This window comes from Phyllobates terribilis, unplaced genomic scaffold (genome assembly GCF_046119375.1).
Source record: "Phyllobates terribilis strain yellow unplaced genomic scaffold, ASM4611937v1 Scaffold_7__3_contigs__length_470593459, whole genome shotgun sequence".
Lineage (NCBI taxonomy): Eukaryota > Metazoa > Chordata > Amphibia > Anura > Dendrobatidae > Phyllobates > Phyllobates terribilis.
In genome coordinates this window covers 112,286,051-112,309,073 of record NW_027362767.1, presented here as the reverse complement: position 1 = coordinate 112,309,073, position 23,023 = coordinate 112,286,051, and the positions used below count along the sequence as shown (strand labels likewise).

The following is a 23,023-nucleotide window of genomic DNA, read 5'->3' as shown; positions in this document are numbered from 1 at the left end:
TAAGTAACGTACTCCACCGCAATGGTCTCCGTTCCAGACGAGCCCGTAAGGTACCTTTACTTTCAAAGCGTCATGTCAAGGCTCTTCTACAGTTTGCTCATGATCACTTGGAGTACTCTGAGACAGACTGGTTCAAGGTTCTATGGTCTGATGAGACCAAGATCGAGATCTTTGGTGCCAACCACACACGGAACTTTTGGAGACTGGATGGCACTGCATACGACCCCAAGAATACCATCCCTACAGTCAAGCATGGTGGTGGCAGCATCATGCTGTGCGGCTATTTCTCTGCCAAGGGGCCTGGCCATCTGGTCCGCATCCATGGGAAGATGGATAGCACGGCCTACCTGGAGATTTTGGCCAAGAACCTCCGCTCCTCCATCAAGGATCTTAAGATGGGTCGTAATTTCATCTTCCAACAAGACAACGACCCAAAGCACACAGCCAAGAAAACCAACGCCTGGTTCAAGAGGGAAAAAGTCAAGGTGTTGGAGTGGCCTAGTCAGTCTCCTGACCTTAACCCAATTGAAAACTTGTGGAAGGAGCTCAAGAATAAAGTCCACATGAGACACCCAAAGAACCTAGATAACTTGGAGAAGATCTGCATGGAGGAGTGGGCCAAGATAACTCCACAGACCTGTGCCGGCATGATCAGGTCTTATAAAAGACGATTATTAGCTGTAATTGCAAACAAGGGTTATTCCACAAAATATTAAACATAGGGGTTGTATAATAATTGACCCACACTTTTATGTTTAAAATTTAATAAAATTCAACTGAGCAACATAACTTTTTGGTTTGTAAGATTTATGCTTCTGTTCATAAGACCTACTCTCGTTTGCAGTTTGAAGGCTCTAACTTATTTGCATCTTATCAAACCAGCTAAATCTGCAGGGGGTTGAATACTACTTGTAGGCACTGTGTGTATATGTATGTATATATATATATATATATATATATATATATATATATATATATATGTATGTATGTATATATATATATATATATATATATATATATATATATATATATATATATACATAACAGTTTGTGGAACAGCACCAGTTAACATCTATTCACACTGGGTGTGTACTATAAATGTAATTATTGATGACTGAGTCTTATCTCCAATCAAGAGTTTGCACCTGAAATTACTTATGATCACTTAAGGCACAAAGCACTTTATTATTATTGTATTTTTCACTATGTAATAAAATTTATATGAATGTATTACTTATGATTAATTATAAAAATGTAAATTTTAGTTAATCCCTTTCAGACATTGTCAGTAATAATACCTCCCTGTGTCCTGGCCCTTATGGACCAGTAGGTACTATAACGACAATGTGATCGCGCCCACACAGAGGTTGTGCGCCCGCGAACACCGCCGGGTGTCAGCTGATTCTGACAGCTGACACCCGGTACTATGTGCGAGGAGCAGTCCCACACCTCTCCCGGCACATTAACCCCCCCGAAATGCTGCAATCGAAGTCGATCGCAGCATTCCGGGAGCAAGGAGAGGAAAAACAGCCCCTCTTACCTTGCATCGGAGACCCCGCGCTGTTAGTGCAGGGTCCAGATCGTTGCCATGGTGACCCGATGTCGTCATGACAACATCCGGGTCACGAGGCATCAGGAAGTTAAATAGATCAAGAGCAGTGCATGATCTATCTAACTTGTGTCTTCAGGGCTGACCGCCTCCATAGCACAGGAATGCAGCTGCTTCCCTATGCTATGCAAGCGATCAGCCTGCAAAAATGAAAATTCCATAGTGGGACAAAGTGTAAAAGTGAAAGAAAGTGGAAAAAAGTTTAAAAAAAATTTGCAAAAATATAAAGAAAAGTAATTAAAAAAAATTAAAATATACTGTACCCATAAATAAATATTATGAAAAAAAAAAAACTGTGAAAGTACACACTTTTGGTATCACCGCATCCAGAGCGACCTGACCTATAAAACTGTCCCACTAATTAACCCCTTTTAGTGAATACGGTAAAATAATAAAATAAAAAACTAAGCAAAAAACAATGCTTTATCATCATACGTCAAACAAAAAATGGAATAAAACGCGATTAAAAAGATGAATGTAAGTAAAAATGGTACCGCTGAAAATGTCATCTTGTCCCGCAAAAAAAACAAGCCACAAAGGGCTATTTGACCAAGAAGGAGAGTGATGGGGTGCTACGCCAGATGACCTGGCCTCCACAGTCACCAGACCTGAACCCAATCAAGATGGTTAGGTGTTAGCTGGACCGCAGAGTGAAGGCAAAAGGGCCAACAAGTGCTAAGCATCTCTGGGAACTCCTTCAAGATTGTTGGAAGACCATTTCCGGTGACTACCTCTTGAAGCTCATCAAGAGAATGCCAAGAGTGTGCAAAGCAGTCATCAAAGCAAAAGGTGGCTGCTTTGAAGAACCTAGAATATAAGACATATTTTCAGTTGTTTCACACTTTTTTGTTAAGTATATAATTCCACATGTGTTAATTCATAGTTTTGATGCTTTCAGTGTGAATGCACAATTTTCATAGTCATGAAAATACAGAAAAATCTTTAAATGAGAAGGTGTGTCCAAACTTTTGCTCTTTACTGTATCTCTCTGATTTAAGGGCATGAAAATTCAAATTTTGAAAATTGCGAAATTTTCTAAATTTTCTCCAAATTTCAGATTTTTTCACAAATAAACGAAAGTTATATCAAATTTTACCACTGTCATGAAGTACAATATGTCACGAAAAAACAGCCTCAGAGTCAGTGGGATCCGTTGAAGTGTTCCAGAGTTATTACCTCATAAAGTGACAGTGGTCAAAATTGTAAAAATTGATCTGGTCATTAACGTGCAAACCAACCTCGAGGGTAAAGGGGTTTAATGAGATGTAATTATACATATCATTGCTTGTATCTATATATACCTCACTATTTGCACTTTTACTCTGCTTGAGAAAGGTTCCATTAACCGAAGCGTTGCCATTTGGGCTTAATAAAGTCCACTTTTTTCAAATTTCTTTTGTTTTGAAGTGCTGCCTGCTTTTTATAACATCTATCTGTCTATATATTTGTAATAACGGCATCCTAATTGTCCGGACAAATAGAAACATGCTATCCGGCATGGTGAACACTGTGAACATAAAATCATAACGCCTGAACTCCTTTTTTTGGGAGTCACCTCGCCTTTCTCTCCCAAAAAATAGGTAAAAAAAAAGCAATCTGTATCTAAAAAGGGTATGATTTAAACCAATAGCTGATCCCATAAACAAGCCTTCACATAGCTCTATAATAATATAAAAAAAGTTAGTTTCAGAATGGGGTGACAAGCCAATTTTTTTTAAGTAATAAAACATAAAAAAGAATATATACATTTGGTATCGCCACATTCATACTGACCTGCAGAATAAAATTAACCTGCATTTTTACTGCGAAGTGAATAACATAAAAACTATTGCGGATTTGCTTGTATTTTTTTCAATTCAACCACATAAATGTTTTTTTTTTTTCCATTTCCGAATGGTTAATACTAAGTAAATTAAATGATTGTATTTAAAATCTACATTTTATCCTTCTGAAAAAAACAAGCACTCATAAGGTTACCTTGCTGGTTATCCTTGGTCGGGGCTGTGAGCAGTTGTGTATTGGATACTGTCTGCATCTCCACAGAGCGTCCACCTCACTGATCTTAGAGCTACATTCACACATCTGTATGACACGTCCTGGTGACGTACTTTTTTTTTTATCTCGGACAGCGCACTGACCCATAGAATTTAATTAATGCATACACAGATCAGTTTTAAAAAAAGAGTTTGTGACTCCGGTCCATAAGACTCAGAGCTCGTCCTATTCTCTTCCGCTTTGCGGATCAAACTCGGCCATTAGAATCTATGGATGAGATAAAACCTGATGCAATTGGGATGATCCCGAGAAACAAATTGATCTGTTTCTCTCAGATCGCAACACTCACACGGATGTGTGAATCTAGCCTTACAGGCCATGGCCAAGGTCCGAGCATATCGAACCGATGACCATCTAGTAGTGTGATACCCCCAAGTATGACATGCTGACACATCAATTTCATTTTTTTTACACTGGACCTAAGGGTGCCGAGGTCTTTCCTTTTTGTACTGTCAGTGTATCCATCCTACCACTGAGCACCACCATTCACTAGAAGTGCTGACCATAATCTGTCCCCAAGACTGTCCTTTTGATCTCAGTCTGGGCAGTATATCTTTAAGGAAAACCCATATGGATTAGCATTTATACTGTATTTTATTCAATGGAAACCAATAGCACAATATATGCCACGTGGGATTCATTAGTAACTCATGGCTGATAGGTGCAGCTGAGGGGGATCTATCACCGCAACCAAAACAATTAAAAACCTCTTAAAATGTAACTTTTATTAGATAAAATTAAAAATATTCTAATCAATATAGATAAAGACACAACTCGTTAAAAATAAGTATATGTGTATTGGGGTAAGGGTAAAAGGGCAGATAAGGAGCAATAAGCATGCAGGCGAGCCCTAGAATTCCCTAATGTGCTGACGGCCTACCTAACAGCGGAGGTTGACACCATAGCAAATCGGTTTAGTGCCCCCATGCCACGTGGGCTTTCCCTTAAAGACCCTATTAACCCCTAGACAGATATGCATATACATAAAAAGTCATCAGACAATAATGGGTACAGATAGTGGTGTTAATTCAACCACACTGAATGTTTGAAAAAAGCAATATATTAGCAGTATCTCCGTAAGACAGTGTTGTAGGGATAGATATGGTATAAGATGAATAACAAAAGATCACAATATACCAACAATGTGAGTATATAGAGTATAAAAATATTAGCACAAATCAAGCCGTCCTATGCCTCTAATATGTAAAATTGATAGAATGCAGTAGTGCTAATAATCATAGGAGATGAGGAGGACAACACTGATATTGACACGAATCAAGACGTCCTATACCTATAGTGTGTTAGAACAATCAAGTGCACAGTGCTGATAGTTATAAGACAAGAAGAGGACAACAATATGCCCCCGACCGCCATAAACAGGTTTATGCAATCAATCATGACAGCTAGGGACATCAGTATCCCGGTAAATGACACACCAACCTAGAGGTATTCCCACAAATCAGTCCCAAAAAACAATGTCAATACACAGAAACCAGATATCTTCACAAATCAATCCAGAAAAATGTCAGTACACAGAACCCAAATATAGGACTCCCTGAATAGTTCATAGTTCCTATGTGGGCATATTAAACGGAGATATTAACCGCATATCTATTTTCAATAACATCCATCAGTGTTTTTGTTCAATGCCAAACAATAATCTTATCTGTAACTGATAACACAATGTTTCCAATTGTCTCAGATGATGACAACAACAGTTCCAATTGTCCCAGCGCGTTTCCCTCCCCTCCTAGTTTGCTGGCAAAACACGTCAATACATATCATGGGGGCAATCTTGGCTCTATCTCGTTTCGGACTTTGGAGGTTATAAGCCCCCTCCATCCGACAGGGAGACTGGGATAAGACGATCCTCCAACAGGAATGTAGATGGATCTTCTGGTTCGAATCACTGAATCCTGGAGGCATTAATGAGCAGCTCATCTTCTCTAGTTTCATCTAGTCTAATCAATAAATATATCTGTCCATATGTAGGAAATCATTATCAGCAATGTTGCTTGGTCAGTTTTGACCAATTGATATATATTATACTTATATTATACATCTACTGCCGATCATGGCTGCCAACCATCTAGAAATATTGGACAAGTCTGTAAAAATAGAACACTTTTTTTTGTCCTGTCAATAAAAAAAAAATACTGTCACTTTTATTTTCAGCCCAGAAAACCATCTGTAATAGATTAGTTTTTTACTGGATTCATTACTTTTAAAGAATAATGCAATATCTTAAATAACTTTAACTCTAGGTGTGTTGTTTTTGCTGTGGATTCAGTAGGAAAAAATGGCGGTACTAAACACATTTTTCTTTTGCATCCAATAGGCTAACTGAAAAATAAAATATTTCACACTAGTTTATTGGGGAGTGTTTTAAATGGCTTGGAAAGACTCAATTATTCTCATTCATTTTGCAATCTATTTTTTTAACACTATGGAGAGACATAAAACATCACATCTACCTACCTAGGTCAAGATCCAAAAATAAATGCACAGAAAATTAAAAATAAAGACACAAAAACGCACATACGGTACATGGCATATTATCCTACTGAATCGCGCCCAACATCTGGACACAAACCCGACATTCTCAGTTTAAATGCATTACATACATGTGTCTTCTGCTGTTTTTACCCCCAGAGTAACCTTTATGTGGATGAAGTCCTATGGTCATTTGACTAATTTCCCTTTTGATCTTTGTGTTATCGTTGCTGTGAATATTCTTTTACTATTTGGCTTAAAAACTTACGTGCGGAGACAACAAGAATTAGAGTATTTCGAAAATAAGACCTGATGGGCACATAGTGGCAATGTTGGTCATTGCAAACAAAAGTTCCTCTCTTTGCCTGGTTCCTGGCAATCTGAATGATGGCAAAGTAAAATACACCGATTGCGGATATTGGAGTGAGAACACCACCACTAAGTAACATCACGCTGTAGGCCATGGTTGTTGAGTTGAGTGAGGGCAAGCACACATAGACGTCTTTGTTGAAGCTGTAGTCTCCAAAACCCATAAAAGGTAGAGCAGCAAATGCTATGGCATAAATCCATAAAAAAATCAAGATAATCCAAATCCGTCTCTTGGTGACTATTTGAGCATATCGTAGAGGAAAACAGATTTCTGTAAACTTGTCGACAGTTGCCCACACCAGGGAGTTTAATGAGGCCAACTGCAATAAAACAAACATGAATCCTACAAGTTTACAGGCAATGCTATTATTCAAGAAGGCACCACCTCCAAGGCAGCTGTAAACTGCAACTGAGATGACACTTATTCCAAAAAGCATGTCACATAGGCTGAGATTAAGTATTAAAGCCCAGGTGTCTGTGCGCAGTTTCAAGTGTGACACAAAGAGTAAAAGTAAGGTGAGGTTTGCACTCACAGCACCAACACTTGTGCTGATTATAAGCGTTGCATAGACAATCAGGACAGATGACATCTTAATCCCAGGATGCAGTTGATGGTTCTTTATTTCCACATGTTGCCACCATCTCACCTGTGCAAAGACAATAAAAAGGTATATGACAACAGTCAATTTTTAACAAATACGGCTTAAATGGGTACTGTATTATAAGAAACCTTGTAATATATTGTATCAAAGTAATTAGCTTTTTTTCTCCACTTATCAGCCACCTCTGCCTCATGAACTGAACAGACACTCGGAAAAACAACTTAATCCATGTTCAAGTTGAGATGGACTTCCAGCTCACTGTAGTGTTAGGTCACACAACTGATTTTACTGTAGGGGAAACGGAGAAAGATTAAGGAGCAGGGTGAGAAATCATGCAGAGGGAGACACGAAAAGATTGTGCTGAGGAGTCTAACAAGCCTTTTAAGTCACCGGGAGCGGACACAGATAGTAAAGTGCCCCGTGCATGAAACTGTATATGGATCCCCATCTTATCCCATACTTCATCGTGAAGTAGCTTATTATTTCTCTCTAACAATCCACTAGGAAATATGATATATATTTGGGCGTGTGTGTATGTGTATATATATATATATATATATATATATATATATACATATATTTACAGTACAGACCAAAAGTTTGGACACACCTTCTCATTTAAAGATTTTTCTGTATTTTCATGACTATGAAAATTGTACATTCACACTGAAGGCATCAAAACTATGAATTAACACATGTGGAATTATATACTTAACAAAAAAGTGTGAAACAACTGAAAATATCTCTTATATTCTAGGTTCTTCAAAGTAGCCACCTTTTGCTTTGATGACTATTTTGCACACTCTTGGCATTCTCTTGATGAGCTTCAAGAGGTGCCTTCAGTGTGAATGTACAATTTTCATAGTCATGAAAATACAGAAAAATCTTTAAATGAGAAGGTGTGTCCAAACTTTTGGTCTGTACTGTATGTATATATATATATATATATATATATATATATATATATATATGCAGCAGGTGAAATTGAGCAAGTCACCAATTTTCCAAGTAATTATAATTCTAAATGTGCTATTGACATGATGTTCTTACCGGGTGTTGGTAGCAACCCATTCAATCCACATAGACAAAGAAATCAAAGCATAGATGTCCATAAATTAAGTTATGTGTAATAATGAGAAATGACACAAGAAAAAAATATTGAACACATGAAATAAGAGATGTTGAAAAAGCCATGGAAAGTCATCACAGCAACTGAAATCTATCAGTAATTAGAAAGTAATAATGACACTTAATGAAAAATAATATCGGCTGGTTCAACCGATCGCCTATAAAAAGGTGTCTCATTACCAAGTTGTCACACAAGAAACATCTCATGATGGGTAAAATCAGTGAGCTGTCTCAAGACCTTTGCAACCTTATTGTTCCAAAACATACTATTGGCACTGGTTACAGAAGACTTTGTAAACTACTGAAGGTTCCAAGGAGCATTTTTGGAGTCATATAATCCAGAAGTGGAAAGAACATCATTTCACCATAAACTGGCAACGGCCAGGTTCTCCTCGCAAGATGTCAGAGAGAGGAGTGAAAAGAATTATCAGAACAGTTGTCCAAGAGCCAAGGAACACCTGTGGAGATCTACAGAAAGACTTGGAATTAGCTGGTACAATTGTTTCAAAGAAATCTATAAGTAATGCTCTCAACCTCCATGGCCTGTATGCCTGGCCGGTATGCATGCTTACTACGTAAGACTCCATTGCTGAACAAAAAACATGTTCAAGCATGATTATAGATTGTTCAGTATGTATCATTGCAATTGGCGGTCATTTTAAGCTGCAAATTGGGTGGCGTAAACATACTCTTAATCACTGCTCATTTCCCCCATAAACACGGTTACCTCTATTTGTAACCATGCAAAAAACGCATACGGCTGAGTTCACAAGTCCAACATTTATCCGTTTTAAATGGATCCTATAAACAAAAAAACTGAATCTGTTTCAAATGGATGAAAATCTGATAAGCACTTTAATGATTTAACGAATGGATCCACCAACGATCAGTTTTCGTAGCCGAACAGAAGTTGTGTCTGTATATTCCTGTCACCGGACCTGAGCACCTTTCAGTGGTGTTTTGATGATAATGATCTGTAATTATAAGGGCACTGAAATCTGAAGAAAAAACTTAATAAAAGTCTGAGCACACATTGTGCTTTTGTTTAGTTTTTTTCTCTGCAGTTTTGTCACAAAACCTGATGGATGCCCTAGGGCCAGCAAAGTGAATGAGATTCCTGAAGTCTCAAGCACATGTTGCTTATTTTTGCCTTGCAGATTTGTATCAGATTTACCATATTTTTGTGGACTATAAGATGCATCGGACCATAAGACGCACTCAAAATTTTGGGGGAGAAAATAGGATTTTTTTTTTAATATAAAATGTTGGTGTGTCTTTATAGTCCGATTTTACTGTAGCTTACTTGAGGGGTGGCTGCAGTGGAGCGGGGTCCCTGGCGGCAGGGGTCGCTGCTGCCGGAAGCTGGCAGCAGCAAGACTGGGGCGAGGCTGCGGCGGGCCCAGGGCTTTCACAAAATGTCAGAAGAGGTCCCACACTTCCCATTGTTTTCACTGTGTTGGACTTTGAAAAAATGGCTGCTGGAGGGGGCGCATGCGCATATTGAGATTTCGGGAGCCGACATCACAGGAGCTGAGTGTCATTAGCATCTCGCATTGGATGTGATATGCTAATGTGACTCCGGCCTAATACGGTATATTGCAGTCATATTATATATCATTGTGTAGTTACAATTGCTCATTTTGCCTTTCTACACTGCTAATTCTTCTCTTTTCTCTGCTCTGTGTAGAAATAGGAAGTCTCTTGTCCCTGCATGAGTCATTCACCTCTTCAACTCCTGACCCAGCTGCTCTCTCCTTCCCCCTGCCAGGGGCTTTTGCAGTGACTTATGACTCATACAGGAAAAATTGACCTCCTGTTTCTACATAGAGCTTAGAAGGATTCAGCTAGTCAGTTTTTAATCACGTGATGTCAAAACGTATTGGAAAAGAGTAGAATTAACTGGGTAGAAAGGTAAAATGAGCAATTGTAAGTGCACAGTGCTATATAATATGATGATTGCAATATATTAAGTGGATAAAAACTTTGATGGGAGGAGGAGGAGTGCTTCTTCAGTCCAGCTTCACATCATTCACATAGTGAATGGCAAAGAAGTAAATAAAAAAAATGAATGAATTGATGTTTTTCTTCATTCTGCCTCCCAAAAATCACAATAAGGCTTGGTTCACATTTATCATGTCTATGTTCTACGCTGTGCACTTAAGTCAGGGTTTCCATCTAAATCCTCAGTGCTCTGAAAGCCTGCAAATATAATTTTTATGGTTAGCCTATAAAGATATTACTCCTAGAATACTTTTGTCTTTTTTGGGCATAAAAGTAAAATCAACATGTCTCATCCCCAATCCCCCCCCCCCCTCAAAAAAAAAAAAATCCAGTGAAATCTCGGCTTCTAAATCCAAATGCCCCCTTTCAGTGTGCTCGGTCTGCAGCTAGCATCCACATTTATAGCATGGTGTAGCAGTATATGCCATTTTAACTCTACAACATCCTATCCATGCTTATTACTGTAAAACCGCTATGGGGCCAAAGTAGTGACTGCGCCATAGATGAATTCCCAAGGGGTGTAATTTCCAAAATGAGCTGATTTTTTTCTTTTTTGCTATTCTGGTACTTCAAAGACTCTGTAAATGGCGTCCACATGTATTCTAACAAAATGTGCTTTTCGAAAGATAAAGTTGCATACTACTCAGTCAGTAGTATGCAACCTTGCATAGGGTATTACAAATTGTATGACTAATTGTGGGGTCCATTTTTTCAGACTATCTATTAAGAAAATGATAAATTTGGGACTTTTTCTAGGAAAAGTGTGATCTGATTGTCTCAAATGAGGAGAAGATGGAAATAAATGTCTCCATCTTCTCTATTCTGTCAGTGCGCGGAAATTGGACTGCACTCAGATGTCATCCGAGTGCAGTCCGATGGTTTCCACAGACTCATTCACTTGTATAGCCAAGTACGATCCGAATATGGGATCAAATTCAGACATGCAGAGATCAATTCCTCGAAAAGTCTCTGTCCGAGGACATGTGTATAACATTGATCCGAGTGCGATCCGATGTTTTGTCGGATCACACTCAGACCGATAGGGCTCGTGCAGACGATCGTATTAACACTTATCACTAATTTAATTAAACTATGCTTGAAGTTGGGAGAAACAAAAGGATTGCTTTAAAAAATATAAGTGCAAATTACGTTAGATTAAAATAAATACTAACATTCATTCTCATGCGATAATGTCAAGATGCATTATACTTGGGAAAATCACAAAAATTTATGAGTTTCTCATCCTGCTGTACCTGCGCTTTTTTCACCAAAAACACTGCAGAAACTGATAGCAGTGTTTTTGCACTTACTCATTGCTTTCGATGGCTGCGTTCCCATGATGAGCTTTTGGTGAGTTTTTGATATTGCAGATTTTCTGCACCTATTAAGTAAATTATGTTACTCTCATTTTTTCATTGCGTTTTTGACGCTGTGGTTTTTGCATCTTTTTGGTTTGTCGTATAACAAAGCTTTGTTTTTGATATGGTATTTGGCTTTAAAGTGAATCTGTCACCCCCTTGGATGTATATAACCTATTAATATGGGCATACAGGTGATAGAAATGTAAATCTATCCATACCTGTATGCCCCATATTAATGGTTTTGATTTTGTGAAATCTTATATTATACCTTTATGGTAATGATTGCTCTGGGCCCGTAAGAAATCCCTACCTCCTCCCTTCATTATAATGCCACCCCTTCCCTGCATGTCACAGTGTCCTGTACAATTTCAAGATACCTGAAGGCGCCTCGCTCATCTGTATAAACAATTATACGCAAGTACAAACAAGATGGGAATGTCCAGCCATCATACCGCTCAGGAAGGAGACGAGTTCTGTGTCCCAGAGGTGAACGTGTTTTGGTCCGACATGTGCATATCAACCCAAGGATAAAAGCAAAAGACCTTGTGAAGAAGATGGCGGAAGCTGGTAAGATTGTGTCAATAACCACAGTGAAACGAGTACTGTATGAACATGGGCTGAAAGACCACTATGCCAGGAAGAAGCCATTACTCCAAAAGAAACAAAAAAGCCAGATTAATGTTTGCAAATGTACACAGGAACAAAGACCTTAATTTTTGGAGACTTCCTGTGGTCTGATGAAACTAAAATTGAACTTTTTGGGCATAATGACCATCGTTACATTTGGAGGAAAAAGGGAGAAGCTTGGAAGCCTAAGAACACCATCCCAACTGTGAAACACGGGGGTGGCAGCATCATGTTGTGGGGTTGTTTTGCTGCAGGAGGGACTGGTGCACTTCACAAAATAGATGGCATCATGAGAAAAGAAGATTATGCAGCAATACTGAAGCAACATCTCAAGACATCAGCCAGGAAGTTAAATCTTGGGCGGAAATGGGTCTTCCTAATGGACAATGACCCGAAGCATACTGCCAAAATGGTAACAAAGTGGCTTAAGGATAACAAAGTCAATGTTTTGGAGCGGCCATCATAAAATCCTGATCTCAATCCTATTGAAAATTTATGGGCAAAGCTGAAAAGGCAGGAGCGAGCAAGACAACCTACAAACCTGGATCAGTTACACCAGTTTTATCAGGTGGAATGGGCCCAAATTCCGACCAATTATTGTGAGAAGCTTGTGGAAGGATATCTCAAACGTTTCACCCAAGTCATTCAGTTTAAGGGCAACTGTACCAAATACTAATGAAATGTATCTAAGCTTTTGACTTTGCAGTAAGTAATACAAATGCCTTAAAACATCCTCTCTCTCTCTCATTATTCTGGCATTTGGTAAATATTAAAAATGATGATAATCCTAATTGATCTAAAACGGGAAAGGTTTATTCTGATTTCATGTCAGATATTGAGAAAAACATACATATATGTCTTTTTATATAGTGGATGTAAACTTCTGGTTTCAACTATATATGCTGCTTTTAGAATTTGACAGTTTTTCCATTTACTTGGTTAAATTGCAGCAATTGGCGAAACCTCCGATTGCTGCAGTAACAGGCAGACGCTGGTTATGTAACGCTACCGGATTCTCCCTGCTTTGACGTAGAATCATCTCCTGAGCCACTTATGGCTGGGTTCACATATTCCTGTTGCTGAGTTGTTTCCATCTGGCGATTATCGGCAATGCCAGGAGAAGGAAACTGATATTTGTTTGCAATAAGATCATTCCCATCTGTCCAGAGTACAATGTTTCATCCCGGGCCAGTGCTTAGGAGTAAATGGTGGAAAGGGCCGATTATAGCTGATGCATTTTTGCATTAGTTTTGCCTGAAGTTTTGATTCATTGAGTATCATCAGGCTCACAAACAGCCTGATATAACAAGTATATGTGAACTCAGCTTGGTTGCCCACCATCAATAAATGTATTGACAGTTCACATTTAAAGCGCCATGGAATAAATGGCACTATAATAAATAATAATAATAGCCTGCAAATGTGATTTTTTTTTTTACATTTTGCATTTAACATGGGCAGTGCAAAGTGAGTTCTGAGTCAGCAAGAGGAGACAGGATGGCACACAGCGGAAGGTGGGAAATAGCTAGGCCCATCACCACTGTCTCTGAAAGTTCACTGCCTCCTTAAGTCCACTGTGCAAAATCATCCATTTTTCCTTCCTGAAAACCACATGGTTTCATCCGTATTGTCAGCCATTTGCTGTCCGTGTGTCTGTTTTTTACGTTCGTGTGTCCGTTCTGTACATCCTTATGGTATCTGTTTTTTACATAAACCATTAAACAATAAAGGCCAAATACAGTTTCCTGTCTTAATAATTGTAAAGGATTCACGCAGAACGCATGACATAAGATTGGTGACCCTGATCCATTTTTTACGCACCTATTGACTTATAAAGAGCGAATCTGACCCAGAACACAGATCTCAGTAGTGCAGGCTGCAATTATTTTTTTTACATGGAGATCATCTGTCCGTGTGTATAAAAATTAAAAAAAAAAAACATTCATGTGAACAACTACATTGACTTGCATTGCTCGGTGTGCTGTCTGTATGATACCAGGTTTGCATACGGGCAGCACACGGACGTTTAATATGTTCATCTGAAGCAGCCTTGAGGTGGGGCATGTTCCTGCTGCATGGACGGGACGGCTAGCAGTGGCCGCAGCTACAGGCTTCAGAGCTAGTAACGGATGAATGGTGTTCAGACTGTGCTAATTCATTCTACATTATTGACAGCCAGTTTCGCCCTGTGCATTGTTTGCTGTGACCTGGTTGTTTATTAATCTGTAGGTAGCAGGACAAACAGCAGGCAATGTCAGGCCAGCGCTGTCCGTCACCAGCTGGCACCTGTTTATACTGTAGCCCTGGACACTGGTAGAGAAGGGGCTGCAGCGCTTGGATATCTGCTCCTCGCAGGCAGTACTTGCTCCCACCCTAACACCATCTATTGTGTGTCACTTATGTAGCGCCTACGTATAGCCCTGGCCCCCTGATGAAGCCTGTATAGGCGAAACTAGTCGGGGGAGCTATATATGTGTGTTTTTTAGTTTCTTTAGTGGTACTTGTAGGAAAGAGAAGGAGTGCTACATAGATTCATGGACTGCAGCCATGATCTAGGTCTGAAAATACATGTATATAGAAAGGTTAAATAATTGTAGCTGGTAGGAGAGGGATTCCAATATTAGGAGACTCCTTAAATAGTGGAACAATACAAGTCCACTTTAGTAGTTTTAAATATTGACCATTTTTAATGGAAAACTAATAAAAGTTATCTTTTAGCATATCCCTTAAATAGGGTCTTCATACCCTCTGGGTAATATGTTGTTTAGAATTTTTCATCCCTAAAGGGGTGCTCGCACTTTGGTGTATTACTTATGTATCACCAGCTTCATCAGCACACTCTCTTGTCCTCCTCTCTCTACCTGATCCCAAAAAAATCCATGAAATCAGTTGTAGTCCTTTAGGTAATGAACATATGATGAATAAGTTGCTGCAGAACCTCTTTGTAGAGCATTTTGTGCTAGGGATGTTGGATTCTTCAGGATTAGTGAAAGAGAATTGAAGTGCAAGCCTTATGACAATATTTAATGGTTATGCCCAAAAAAGTCAAGTTCTCGTGTATACTGAAATTGAGACTGTGGAATCCAGAGAATGGGTCTTTGCAGGTGCGCATGCTGGGGATCTGCTCCATTCACTTCCTACGGGGCTGACTGCTATTCCTGACAGCTCCATAGACAATAAATGGAGCAGAGGCTAAGCATTGCACACCACCATTAGATTAACAACAGGGCTCTAGAACCCCATTCTCAGGGTCCTACATCCCCAATGTCCAGATCACTGGGGGTCCCAGCCGTCTCGGAACCAGTGCTCAGCAATTTTTTCCCTATCCCTTAGATAACATACCGAGACTAACAATCCCAGAGATTATCCAATCACATTGCAGAATTAAACCTTCCCTCTTGAATCATTTTCATAGTAATAATCAGAAGAATATGTAAAGTAAAAGAACAGACTTACCAGACAGTTACTGCATTCCGAGGATCAATGTGACAGAACGCAGAAGTATCACTGCAGATGGAGGAATTCTGGAAGTCTTAGCAGCTGCCCCTGCCTGTGGATGAATATTAGATGTGCGGTGTCCATAGGTCAGTAATCAGATGACATGCAGCATCCTGATTTATCCAGTGTTTGCTCGCTGATTGAGGCACGTAAGTGCCCGTGCCCTAGAGACACAAACCCAAACAAACTATCCTGCCCGCTAGTGCATTTTTATTGCTGTCCACATTATAGCCAATTTCCTCCTTGCTGCATTTCGAGTTGTCTTGTTGTTTAGCAACACGAACAATTACTGTAATCTCACATGATGGCTTTTTATGGTCATTATATTTGATGAATGACATTTTTGTTAGTTGTCTTAATTAGTGAAAAGGTGGATACAAGGTGGATACAATCTTTGCTGAAATCATAACTGATAATTGTGTCAGGCTGAGTGTTAATTCAGAATTATGTGCCCTGAGTCAGGGGCGTACATAGAAATCATGGCGTCCCGTAGCAGAAGCTCTAATTGCACCCTCCCCGCCCTCACAAAAAAAATATTTTTCCACAGAGTAGGCGGGGGTTATGGTGTATAGTCACAGTTGCAGAAAAGAAGACCTCCCAACTTTTTGAGGGACATGTACTGCGGCATGTTCACAGTAATAGTGCCCCTACTGATGCCTCTTAGTGTTCTCACCCACTTTGCTGGCCCCCTAAGAGTAGGACGTCCTCAAAAATGTCCTCCTCCCATCCATAGTATCTTACCTCCATAGTGGATTCTCACACAGTAACCCCCACCTGCACAGCATGATGCCCCTGCAGTGAATTCCCCAGCACAGATTGGTCCAGAGTATCCTCCATATGCACAGTATAATGCAGCCAAAGTTCTCCCCAACACAGTATGATGCCCACACAGTATCATGGTCCCTACATGGTATCATGGCCTATGGTGCCCTCCCCCGCCCCCCTACACAGTATCATTGTCTACACAGTCCATGACTATGATTGCAAAAAGAAAACCTACTCAACAGCCCTGTTCCTCCCGAAATGCTGCTCAGCTCTATACATTGTCAGGACTGAAGCTCCGCACAGCAGGTGCGATGACGTCACTAGATCAAACCTTCTGCGTTGAGACGCAGAGTCAGATGCACAGGTTCAATGGTGTTCTCCCAATAGCCGCTCTTCCAGTAAACCTATGAGATATGATTTACACGGTATTTACCTAAATATTACTACTTGCTACAGTAAAATGGCGTTTTGTGGGGTGACAGATTCCATTTTAAATAGTGGTATGGTTGTACAATAGTGTTCAAAATAATAGTAGTGTGTTCAAAAACATGAGATAAGCACAAAATCTTTATACCAGCTTTTATTTCCTGCATTGGGAACATTGCACACTGTTTTCTAATTCAAAACATGAAGAGAAATGTATATAATTTTTAACTACTTTACAGAAAATAACAAAAAATGAACATTGGGCTGTTCTAAAAAATACCAGTGTCTGCATTTGTCTTTACAAACTCACAATATGTCTCTTTTTTTAGGATTTAGCATTCCTGTGAATCACCAACCTAATATTTAGTTGTATAACCACAGTTTTTTAGAACTGCTTCACATCTATGTTGCATAGAGTCAACCAACTTCTAGCACCTGTCACCTGTTATTCCATTCCAGGATGCTTTGACTACATCCCACAATTCTTTGGCATTTGTTGGCTTTGCCTCATAAACATAATTTTTGATGTCTCCCCACAAGTGTTCTATCGGATTAAGGTCCGGGTTTGGGCTGGCCACTCCATAACCTTAATTTTGTTGGACTGGAACCAAGATTTTGCTCATTTACTGGTGTGTTTAGGGCCGTTGTCTTGTTGAAACACCCATTTCAAGGATTTCATATCCTCTTCAGCGTAAGGCAACATGACCTCTTCAAGTATTTTAATAGATGCAAACTGGTCCATGATCCCTGGTATGTGGTAAATAGGTCCGGCACCATAGTAAGAGAAACATGCCCATATCATGATGCTTGCACCACCATGCTTCACTGTCTTCAGAGTGTACTGTGGTTTGAATGCAGAGTTTGGGGGTCGTCTGACAAACTGTCTGCGGCTCTTGGGCCCAAAAAGAACAACTTTACTTCCATCAGTTCACAATGTTTCTCCATTTCTGTTTAGGCCAGTTGATGTGTTCTTTGGCAAATTGTATCCGCTTCAGCACATGTCTTCTTACTAAGAGATTAGCTTCACACAGGCGTCTTCTAACTGTCACAGTAGTCACAGGTAACTTGAAACTGTCTTTGATCATCCTGGAGCTGATCATTGGCTGAGCCTTTGCCATTCTGGCTATTCTTCCATCCATTCGAATAGTAGTCTTCTGTAAATAATTCACAGAAAGAATCAGCTGTGATCCCCTGCTATAATGTCTGTATACTCTTCTGCTTCCTCCCCTGCCCAGGAGATGTGGTATGATCAGACCATGTTCCTGCACGGTCAGACACAGCCATTACACAGTACACAGCAGGGGCACATGTATAAGATTATCTCAGCATAGGAACAATTTTTTTAACACATGCAATTGTGAAAATTATTTTTCATTCCAAGATTTATTGATTAAAATGTACTTCTGTTTGAGGGGAAAACCCGTTTACTCAAGGAGCACTGATCATAAATACATGAGATACTGTGATTACAGCAGTGACTGTTCAGCACCCTGTCGGGATGGTAACTGCAACACTAAATTGATATAATTTTTTTATGTTGTGTTACTTTTACACAGTTGCGGTGGTTTCACATACAGCGCTTTTGCTTATATTCTTTTTGTGTTTGCTACATGTTTGAAGTAAAAAATTCTGTATTAGATATTAACCAGTCAATAGGTTCACAAGTGATGCACTACTCTCCATACAGGGGGTTTGGGAGTCCAAATGGTGTATTTTTGTGATTTTTTTCTCTTTTGTTGTTTTTGTGTGTTTTTTACTATTTTGTTTATTTTTTTCCAGTATGCAGCATGCTCTAGGTATGGTGTTCTTTCTTATCTCTCAGTTGTTGTGTTTTTTTTAACTACTGTACTCTCACTCAGGCTATGTGCCCACAATGCAGAAATGCTGCATATTTTTTACGCTTCTCCCTGGCAGGAAAAACGCATGCGGATTTTACATGCGTTTTTCCTGCCAGGTAGAAGCGTTTGTCAAGCGTTTTTTCATGCATTTCCGCATGCGGGCTGTCAAGCGCTTTCCAAGCGATTTTCGCATCACTTGGAAAAGTGCTTGACAACTTGTTCACACTATATAAATCCATGCAACCGGCATGGATTTATATAGTGTGACCAAGAAATAGTTAAAAAAAAAGAATAAGAATGGTAAAAAATAAAGATTATACTTACCTTCCGATGGCACGCGGTCTCCTTCTCCGCTCCTTTCGGTCTCCCCGGTGTCTCGCGGTGGTGTAAAGGACCTGCAATGAAGTCATTGAGTCATGTGGCCGGTCACGCAACCGCCGACGTCAGCGGTCGCGTGACCTGTCACATGACTCAATGACGTCATGTCAGGTCCTCACACCATCGCGAGCTGCCCAACACATCGCACGCATCGCTGAGGAGGCCGGGGGCCATCGGAAGGTAAATATAATCTTTATTTTTTATTTTAAATTCTTTTTTTTTTTTACAGGTACTATGGTACCCAGGTCTGGATGAGAGTCTCCTCTCCTCCAGACCTGGGTACCATCCGCACATTGAACTGTGTGATATCCGCATGTACAGATGCAGTGATGCGGATCTCACGCGGTCCAATGCAAGTCAATGGCGGCAATTACGCTGCGTGTCCGCAAAATTAATGGACATGCTGCGTATTGTTCCGCAATGATAATCCGCAGCGGAAATTTCCGCAGCATGTTCACAGCACATGCGGATTATCATTGGGGACCATGGGGCACGTATTACCAAGCGTTTTTTAAGCATTTTCGGTGCGGAAATTCCGCGACAAAAACGCTTGAAAAGCGCATAGTGGGCACGCAGCCTCACTCTTTCTACATGTGCACATTTCACTCTTGGATCATCTTTTGCTAAAAATAATTACAAGGTTCTAGTCTAGAACGTGATGAGCCCTGTGCTGTTTTGTATTTAAAATATTACTACATTTACATATATCTCTCCTCATTACTATAATCATGTTTTGTTACCTATTGTGAAAAATGCCTCATCCATTGTAACGTGTTCATCCAGAATTCATTTGACATAACGTGTTTCTTTTTAATTAGCACAATGCACCTATTCCTCAAGGGGGTCGAGGAGCAGTTCAGTTTGTGACACAGTATCAGCACTCGAGCGGACAACGGAGAATTTGTGTAACCACGATTGCAAGGAAGTAAGAATCATTCTTCTTTATATACAGTGTGAAGAAAATATATGAAATTACTTGTCTAAAGTAAAAAAAACTTGAAGGAAGACATTTAGTATTAGCTAGGCTGAAGTATCATCTTTCTGTAATCTGGCCTGGTTTGAGGAATGGAAACTTCTAGTATAGCATGTCTCAGCAAGCCCAACTTCACACCATGCATTCTCCATGGAACTAATAGCCATGAACATAATTACTGGGTTGATCAATTAAGTCATTTTTTTTTAATGTGATACAACAAGAAAAGTGAAAGTGCTATAAAGCCCCATAATATTAAGGCTGTTTTATTCAAAAACAATTTCTAGTGTTACATGAAGTCTGGGTACTAAAAGTTCTGTAAACTTAACATGAAGTCTGGGTACTAAAAGTTCTGTAAACTTACAGACAGGTACAGTGTATTGCGCCATAGCTTAACTAACTTTCTTGACTTTACTCAGGATGACTTTACTTAAAGGGATCCTGTCACAAGGTTTTCCCCATATAAAGTACGGCCAGCACCTATACACTCTCTCTTACTGCATACTAGTAAGCTGTATGTCTGTTCCCAATCTGCTCTGCAAGGCACAATAAATACCTTGTATTATACTCCCATACACTGCCGTCCGGTTCAATGGGCGTCTCTGGTCTTGATCTGGCGCCTTCTCTCTTTTTACGATCACCGTCCTCCTTGTCTTCTTCCTGTGGATGATACGTCCTACATCATCTACACAGTGTCCTCCATTGCACTCCTGCACAGGCGCACGTCTCTCTGCCTTTCCGAGAGAAGAACAAAGTCCTGTAGTGCGCATGCTCCGGCTTTACCTACAGGTTATCGACGGTCTTTGGCCTTTCCCCGCGCATGCACACTACAGTGCTTTGCTCTGTCATCAGCAGGACAGAGAAAAGTACGCCTGCGCAGGAGCAAGATTGGGGACCTTGTGTGGATGACATGGGACCTAAATCGTACATTAATCCCTTAAAGGGGTTTTCCCATGAACCAAGTTAATTTTAATCAACAATTTAATCAATAAATCTTTGAATATTAAGTTCAACCATTGAATGTGTTTTATAAAAATGTCCCTGTGCTGAGATAATCTTATATATGTGCCCCTGCTGTGTACTGTGTAATGGCTGTGTCTGACCGTACAGGAACATGGTCTGATCATACCACAGCTACTGGCCAGGGGAGGAGGCAAAAGAGAGTACACAGAGAGGACAGCAGGGGACTGCAAATGATTCTTTCTTTGAGGCAAAACATTGCTTAACCGGTTCCCGACCGCCCACTGTAGATAAACGTCGGCGCTTGCTGGGCTCTGTGCAGCGCCGACGTTTAAAAACGGTGGGTGGTCTCGCAGCGCTCAGGACCCCCAGGGTCCTGCAAGCGCTGCGATTCCGGTGCAGAGCGTTAGCTCTGACAGGGAACATCATCGGGACCTGATTAGATCAGGTCCCAGTGATGTTAACCCTTAGCTGTCTTCTATATGCTGTGATCTATAGTGATCGCGGCATATAGGAGACAGCAGGAGGAGAGGGGGTCGTCAATTTACCTCTCCGAAGACCTCCGAGTCCTTCCAGGACCTGGGGTTGCTATGGCAGCTGGAGGTCACATGACCGCCTCCAGCTCTGCCATATATGGTGTCCTGTCTGGCTCAGCTGCAGCTGTAGCCAGACAGGAGACTCTGACTGAAACAGTCAGGGAAGATCTCATGTAATGTAATATATGTCTATTACATTACATGAGATCAGAGATCAGAAAAATAAAAATTAATGTCCCATACAGGGACTAAGAAAAAATGTGAAAAAAAGTAAAAAAAAAGTTTTTAAACTATTAATAAAAAAAATCACAAAATAAATAAAAATAAATAAATAAAATATTAAACCAATAAATCCGTATATTTTTACAAAACCAAAAAAAGTACACATATTTGGTATCGCCGCGTCCGAAACAACCCGAGCTATAAAACTGTCACACTAATTAACTCCTTCTGTGCACACCGTAATAAAAATAAATAAAAAACGGAGCAAAAAAATATGCTTTTTCATCATATTGCCAAACAAAAAGTGGAAAAAAATGCGATCAAAAAACAAAATAGAAATAAAAATGGTACCACTGAAAACGTCATCTTGTTACGCAAAAAAAAAGCCGCCATACAGCTCCATCAGCCGAAAAATAAAAAAGTTATAGCGCTCAGAATAAAGCAATGCAAAAAAAATATTTTTTTCTATAAAATAGTTTTATTGTGTAAAAACGCCAAAACATAAAAAAAATACAGTAAGTGTAGTATCGCTGTAAACGTACTGACCCGAAGAATAACGCTGCCTGATCACTTTTACCACACGCAGAACGGCATAAAAAAAAAACTCAAAAAACAATTCCTGAATTGTTTGTTTTTGTTAATTTTACCTCCCAAAAAACGGAATAGAAAGCGATCAAAAAATGTCACGTCCCCAAAAATGGTACCAATAAAAATGTCAACTCGTCCCGCAAAAAACAAGCCGTCACATGACTCTGTCGGCCGAAATATGGAAAAATTATAGCTCTCAAAATATGGTGATGCAAAAACTAGATTTTGCAAAAAAAGCGTCTTTTAGTGTGTGACAGCTGTCAGTCATAAAAACCCGATATCAATCTGGTATCTCTGTAATCACACCGACCCGAAGAATAAAGTAATCTAATCAGTTATATCACACTAGGAACGGCGTAAAAAATAAATAAAACCAATTCTTCACCTGCTACTGATTTGTTTATTATGTCCCCAAAGATCCCAGTAAGGCTCTGCCCACATTTATCCTGTGCTCTGCGCTGAGCACTTACACCAGAGTTTCCGTGTAAATCTCTGAAATACATGATTCAGCCGGAACCCATGACGGAAGATTCCCTGTAATGAGACAGATATAGGCCACTGTGGATGCCGTCTAGCCTGGGATCCCACGGTGTC

At 39.8% G+C, this 23,023-nt stretch overlaps 2 protein-coding genes across 2 annotated transcripts in view; one reads left to right on the top strand and one right to left on the bottom strand.

Annotated features, from left to right (window-relative positions):
* The window catches only part of LOC141153868 (rhodopsin, GQ-coupled-like), a 42,758-nt gene extending 26,915 nt beyond the window's left edge, over nt 1–15,843 (bottom strand). Inside the window, exons 1-2 of the mRNA XM_073639100.1 lie at nt 15,702–15,843; nt 6,426–7,173 (exon numbers count right to left, since the gene is read on the bottom strand). Of these exons, the coding sequence (XP_073495201.1) occupies nt 6,426–7,116 (691 nt within the window). The 5' untranslated portion in view covers nt 7,117–7,173; nt 15,702–15,843. The remainder of the gene's footprint in view (nt 1–6,425; nt 7,174–15,701) is intronic.
* LOC141153867 (protein transport protein Sec23A) overlaps nt 1–23,023 on the top strand; it is a 246,812-nt gene that overhangs the window by 108,229 nt on the left and 115,560 nt on the right. Inside the window, exon 13 of the mRNA XM_073639099.1 lies at nt 19,969–20,075. Coding sequence (XP_073495200.1) covers nt 19,969–20,075 — 107 coding nt within the window. The remainder of the gene's footprint in view (nt 1–19,968; nt 20,076–23,023) is intronic.